General features: G+C 49.7%; 2 protein-coding genes across 2 annotated transcripts; one reads left to right on the top strand and one right to left on the bottom strand.

Annotated features, from left to right (window-relative positions):
- Positions 1-507: 507 nt before the first annotated feature.
- On the top strand, positions 508-4,035 carry LOC119278203 (F-box only protein 6-like). Its single transcript, XM_037559556.1, has 2 exons — positions 508-795; positions 2,401-4,035. Exons 1-2 carry the CDS (start codon positions 695-697, stop codon positions 3,641-3,643), a joined length of 1,344 nt encoding a protein of 447 aa, XP_037415453.1. The 5' UTR covers positions 508-694; the 3' UTR covers positions 3,644-4,035.
- A 1,374-nt stretch (positions 4,036-5,409) lies between these two features.
- Positions 5,410-6,206, bottom strand: LOC119278202 (stress enhanced protein 1, chloroplastic-like). Its single transcript, XM_037559555.1, has 2 exons — positions 5,867-6,206; positions 5,410-5,768 (listed from the first exon to the last, which is right to left on the bottom strand). Exons 1-2 carry the CDS (start codon positions 6,119-6,121, stop codon positions 5,664-5,666), a joined length of 360 nt encoding a protein of 119 aa, XP_037415452.1. The 5' UTR covers positions 6,122-6,206; the 3' UTR covers positions 5,410-5,663.
- Positions 6,207-6,393: the final 187 nt, after the last annotated feature.

Raw genomic sequence — 6,393 nt, 5'->3', positions numbered from 1 at the left:
TACCAATGTAAATGTAGCCTTCCCATTGAAAGAATAATCCGCGTCGACAAGGCACCATGTGACTTTGATCTCCGATGATGGGCTGAAGGTACCACTGCCCTCCTAGCCGTACAAGCATTGGTTGGTTCTCATCATGAAAACACTCTGTTTTTCTCAAGCTACCACCCCGTTAAACGATGTACAATCAGCAAGGCAAATTAGCCTACGTGCACACTTGTTGTCCTTGGCTCCTTGCTACGTTTCATTCGCTCCAACCGGAACACGCACACAATTATTCTTACTTAACCCACACCGCACCCATCCCGTTCGGCACGACAAGCAACCCGTCCGACCAACCGGAACACCACCACTGCGCTAAACTACCACACGAGTATACCAGGAGGAGATCCCGCAAAGCGGCCACAGTGGCAGCACGGCTCACGCGCGGGACGCACAGCATATAATCCAGCGGCCGCGCACGCGCCAGGCCACACGCACGGACGCACACAGCCAACAAAGAACAACAAAGAGACACACGCCCGGGGCACACGGGCGGGCTGGTTGCTGCGGGGAGGCAAGGGCAAGGCAGCGAGAGAAAAGCAGCGTGCCGACTGCCGAGCCAACCCCCACCCCACAAAAGGAGGGGGGAGAGCGCGAGCGAGAGGGGCACAGAGGCGGCCGCGACCGAGGGAAGCGGTGGCGGCGGCGGCGGCGGATGGGGGAGGTGGCGGCGCTGCGGCAGCTGGTCGGCCAGGTGCAGGAGCTCTGGGACCTCTACGGCGCCGTCCACGCCCACGCCCACGGCCCCATCCCCAGGCAAGTCCCCTAACCAATCCCCAACCCCCCCTAATCCCCTTCGCTCGCTCTTCATCCGTTCCCCTCCTCTCCGCGCCGCCGCGGATTCGCTCGGATCTGCCCCGCGCCCGGCGCTCCTCCGAATTCGGCCCCCGTTACGCCGTTTGATCCGCGCCGCGCGCGCGGGCGGGGCCGCTCCGGCGGCGCGGAAATTAGGTCGCGCGGATCCTTCGCTGGCGCGCTTACACGGTTCGTTTGCTTGCCCGCGCTGTCGCCGGACTCCGTTACGGCGGCTCCCCATTTTCCCCCATCGTTTTTGCTTGGTTGCCCCGGTCGATTTGGTCGATGAGTTCGAGGCGCGGTGGCGTGCGACACAGGGAACGGCCGTGCCGTCGCCCGCACTGCTAGCCTGCTCGTTCCCTCCTCGAAATTGTTTGTTAATGCCACTATTTTATCCGGCCTCCGGAGAAGCCGCTTCGCTTAGCGTTTGACATTGCCCCGGCGCAGTTCACGCGTATCCACCACGACCATGGATGGTGGAACGAGGCGCGACGTACAGACTATTTTAGAGCATGTCATGCTGCTGCTCCTATAACATATCCTGATTAAGTTGACTTTGGATGCGCCGCGCGTTTGCACTACTCCGTGTAGGCAAAGGAACCAGGCGACGAACGGGAAATGGTGATTACTCTGACGGCGTCCTCGTTCAGACTAGTTTGCTGCAAGCCTTGAACGGGATAGAAAAAGGAAACAAGTTTACTGGATCGCTAGCGCCAAGGTGCCGAAATTCAGGGAGTAGTGTATATGAACTGGTGAACAACATACCCCACAAAAAAAAAAAAACTGGTGAACAACATGATGATGCATGCTTATTTTATTTGTTCATCACTTTATTGCTGTGCTTCTGCAAGCATTGCATGAATAGTGCTTACAGTTTGGGGATTATCTCTAGCCTAGCTTAGTTAAGCTGTGTATTTTTAGGAAGTAAAATATTTACTTGGTTTCCTGCGGATAAAGCTATACTAAAATCAACGATTCCGTTGGTTAAAAAGCTATGTTATTTGCTTGTGCTCACCAAGTCAGTATAGCTAAAACGATAAACAATCTAGACTCCATTTTGGTAATCCTATGGGTTGGATGGTGTTTCAAAATCTTTTTAGACTGCGCACATGGTCGCGCAGCTTGCCCTAGAGCGCATAAGTATCCTGACATGTTCATCCAATATGCATGTAAAGCATATTTCTGTGCCACTTAGTTTGTATTTGCAAGAGTATGTGCATGTTTTACACTTTGGTGAGCAATTCTAATATTCGTTAGAAACATCTAGTTGGTCTGGTAGCAACATGGATTGCTTTATTTGATCAGGCTACCTCTACGTTATTACCACGTGACGTAACAAATAATATAAAATGTAACAATCATAGCTTGCTACAAAAAGCTAATTGCTTACCTGTGTTCATGATTTGACAAACCTGTGAACACAGTTGTGAAGCACTTATTAAAGACAAAGTAATGACTCCTGTCCTACACTAAACTGTTGATCATCTCCTTTCCTTAGCAGTTTCAGAATTCTTCTATTGCTTTGCAATCAACTAAGATGAACTAATTTTTTTCAATATCTTACAGGTGGTATTTACTTGACTTTGAGCATGGTTCGGTCAAGGATGATTATTGTGGAGAAAGGACTGGATACAACTCGGAATTATTGAAGATCATGGAAGCTAACCAATCTCCTCCTCGCAAGCGACCACGCAGAGACAGAAACCGAGAGAAAGCATCCTTCCTGAACTCGGCTGAAGCAATGAAGCTAGATATTTGGAGCGAGTTCCCTGAAGACCTTTTTGAAACTGTCATTGCAAGGCTTCCAGTGGCTGCAATTTTCCGATTCCGCTCTGTTTGCCGGAAGTGGTGTTCTCTGGTAGGCTCAGACAATTTCTCTCAGCAGTACTCTGAAGTCCCACAGGGAATGCCATGGTTCTATACAATCACACATGAGAATGGCAACAACAATGTAGCGATGTATGACCCTTCGCTAAACAAGTGGCACCACCCTTCTGTTCCCCTTGCTCCTGCAAACATAGTAATGCCAGTGGCTTCTGCAGGTGGCCTTGTGTGCTTATTGGATCTTAGCCACAGAAACTTCTACATATGCAACCCTCTTACACAATCACTAAAGGAAATTCCTCCGAGGTCAGTCCAGGCATGGTCAAGAGTGTCAGTAGGGATGGTGCTGAATGGAAGAACTTCTAATGAGGGTTACAAAGTGATGTGGTTGCGAAATGATGGAAATCATGAAGTCTACGACTCAGTGCAGAATATGTGGTCTCAGCCAGGCGCGTTTCCTCCAAGCATCAAGCTCCCACTTGCTCTAAATTTCAGGTCACAGCCAGTCGCGGTTGGCAGCACGCTGTACTTCATGTGCTCAGAACCCGAGGGTGTTTTGTCATATGATGTAAGCACTGGGATTTGGATTCATTTCATCATCCCGCTGCCGCTGCATCTGACTGACCACACACTTGCCGAGTTCCAGGGGAAGATCATGCTTGTGGGCCTGCTGTGCAAAAACGCAGCAACCTGCGTCTGCATCTGGGAGTTGCAGAAGATGACTCTCCTCTGGAAGGAGGTGGACAGAATGCCAAATATCTGGTGCTTAGAATTCTACGGTAAGCACATGAGGATGACCTGCCTGGGCAACAGCGGCTTGCTCATGCTCTCCTTGAAGGCCAAGCGGATGAACCGCCTCGTGATGTACAACCTTGTGAGCAAGGAGTGGCAGAAGGTTCCTGACTGCATGCTCCCTTGCAGCCGCAAGAAGCAGTGGATAGCATGTGGCACGGCATTCGGTCCGTGCCCTTCCGCCTCACCCTGACGGTTCTCAGCAAAGGTTGACATTGTCGCTTTCATTTTGTTACACATTTCTGTGTCGTCGCGACTTGGCGAGAAGGTTATCTGTTATGTTATTGTACAAATTCATGTCAAAGTGATTGTTTTCATTACTTGCTGAAGCAATCGGACCGTTTTGCTACTGTTGGTTTTATCATCTGCGAGAATTTGTGTCGGTGCAATGGCAACTGATCAGTTGAACTGAATCTGTTCAGGTTACTGCGATCAAAAGGCTGAAGAGCAGACATCTGTTACTGTATTTCAACTTTTATTTGTTCCGTTGTTGTCATGTTCGGTATGTAATATTTGTACTAAATCTTGGGCCATCTCCCCAGAACTGAGCCTACTCTATAATAATAACAACTGGAGTTGTATTGATGCTCCCGCGTATGTTCTGTTAATCAGCATCACTTGCTTGTAGTGTAATGCGCTGATACAGTAATATGGTGGTGCCAATTCATGGTGAAGGGGGATTTGAATTTTTGATGAGATTTGCCATGACCAGTCCACCAAGATGAGATGCTGACAGACTGCTGAATACTTGAAAAGTTTCCGTGTGCTCATGTAGGTTGTTAAAGCTAGCAACAACGCAGGTTCCTTTTTCCCTTTTTCAACTGCCGAGACAGGAAAACTGCCAGGCACAACCATATCTCAAGCCCTCCCCAAGTGTAAAATACACTTCGTCCATTTGAAATTGCAAGGCATATTTTTGGGTCGCCACGAAGATAAGGAGCTAAGTAAACCAAGATAAAGGTACCGTGCTATTCATACTTTGCACGTTTCATATTACGAAAGTTATATCATGGAGGAAGTAGGTTTTGCCTGAAGAAGGAACATCCACACCCGTGAAATTATTTCACCTTCGACACGACACCCTTGATAACCATGCCCCCCCACTGGAAATTGAGTGCTCCAGAAAGCAATCATTCATGCGATTATGAATATTTTTAAGAAGTGGATCATTGCAGAAACACCTAGTACATGCCTACTAAAATGCACACGGAGTAACCATAAATCTAAGCAAAAGAAGTGTCCCTGAAGTAAATCAACATGGCACAAGATTTTACCTGGCGCAACAACAATGTCGTGTAATGCGCAGATACTAATGCATGATGACGGGAGGTTTGGAGTTTTTGGTGCTGCCATGAAAATCTTGTCCTGGATTGCCATTTATGCCAGGGTACCCGTGCCTGATGTCTGTCTACACTCCAGCAGGTGCTGGACATGCAATTTTTGTGTGGGTTCTTAAACCAAGTAACAGCTCCCATGGCAGATTCTTTCCCCCCTTCTCAACTCCGAGGCAGGCAAATCGCCAGGCCCAAAACTTGCACAACTCATGCCGTCACGCTTCCAGTATACCCTACCAAGTGTAAGATGCACTCCCTCCATTTCAATCGCAAGTTCATACAGTCAGTGTACCTACCACATAAGTACATATCAATACAAGGCTAAATCAAAGGTATTCATGTCCCCAGTGGAAGACCAGTGTTCCCAGAAAGCAATCATCTGGGTGCAGAACAAATCCATGAGGAATTCAGGTGACTCTAGGTACCACCAACGTTTACCCAGACACATAACTCTACACAAGACACATCTTTCGTCCATTTGCATGTTTTACTTTTATATGTGCAATTTTTTTATTTCGGGGACTTCATGTATGGCATATACATATCTGAACGGACATTACATTCATACTCCATAACTGAATAATTAGCAGGGTGTTAGAACCTGAACTTTGAGCATCAGTCTGAATTCACACACAAAATGGTAGAAGCCTTTGGCTCACTTGAATTTGAACCAGAATTTGCCATATGAATATGCTCACAGCAGTAGTACCATGATACATCAGATCATTTACAGTCAGAAGTAGTGCTAATTATAATCTCCAGGAATCTTTGCAAACCAGATGCAAAGAAGATCTGCACGCTCGTTCTTCAGAAACAGGTCTCCGCTTACTTTGTATTCTACTAGAAAAGAGTCTTCAATTATTTCGTGCGATGGATCCATCAATCCTGCGCTCCGGACCTGACGATGAAGAGGACGGCCAGGCCGATGACGAGCGCCGTCACCACCAGCGCCAACGCCGGCGCCGGCGTTGCCACGCCGAAATTCTGCAAAACACGTCGAAGCGGGCAGAGCGCCGTCAATAGCGAGCATCTAGCTCAGCAGAGCGAGGCGTTACAGGACAGGTCGATCCATGGGAGCGTACCTCGACAAAGCCCTTGCCGGTGGACACCTCGGCGACGACCGCCGCGGCGAAGCTCATCATGGCCAGGCGGCTCGCCCACACGTCGACGACGCTGCCGCCGCCCGGCTTGCTGCTCTGCTCGCACCTCACGGACAGAGACGACGGCGCGGCCCTGGTGCTGACGCGTAGTAGGTAGACACCATGATTGGGTGGGCGGCGAGAAGAGGCCGCGGGGACGGCCAGCGGAGACGAGCGTAGGATGGAGAGGAGCGCCATGAGATGGATGCGTGGCCTGCGCTCGCGCTCGCTTGTTGGTTTTGTGCTGCTGGCCTGAGCTAGCCGAAGTGAGTGGCCGTCGGTTGGCCGTTTGGCTGTCGCTCTATCCACGGAAAAAATGGTCGGACAGCGCACGTCTTGCAACTAAATCCAGAAACGTGATGTCCCTGGGCGCCGGCCGACCGGCGCCAGTTTTGGGCCGGTCACCTCCTAGCTGTAAGATGTGTTTGATTTGGATGCGCTTGGCCGTCGGATCGGCATCTAGCCTTTTC

This window comes from Triticum dicoccoides, chromosome 3B, assembly GCF_002162155.2.
Source record: "Triticum dicoccoides isolate Atlit2015 ecotype Zavitan chromosome 3B, WEW_v2.0, whole genome shotgun sequence".
NCBI lineage: Eukaryota > Viridiplantae > Streptophyta > Magnoliopsida > Poales > Poaceae > Triticum > Triticum dicoccoides.
The sequence above is the reverse complement of the archived record's forward strand: the minus strand, read 5'-3'. Positions and strand labels throughout refer to the sequence as shown.

Excerpts from the sequence above, each read along its gene's own strand:
- LOC119278203 (XM_037559556.1), top strand. The coding sequence starts at position 695 with ATGGGGGAGGTGGCGGCGCTGCGGCAGCTGGTCGGCCAGGTGCAGGAG. Across the intron at positions 796-2,400 it reads GCCCACGGCCCCATCCCCAG|GTGGTATTTACTTGACTTTG; the intron begins GCAAGTCCCCTA and ends AATATCTTACAG.
- LOC119278202 (XM_037559555.1), bottom strand. The coding sequence starts at position 6,121 with ATGGCGCTCCTCTCCATCCTACGCTCGTCTCCGCTGGCCGTCCCCGCG. Across the intron at positions 5,769-5,866 it reads CCGGCAAGGGCTTTGTCGAG|AATTTCGGCGTGGCAACGCC; the intron begins GTACGCTCCCAT and ends CGTGTTTTGCAG.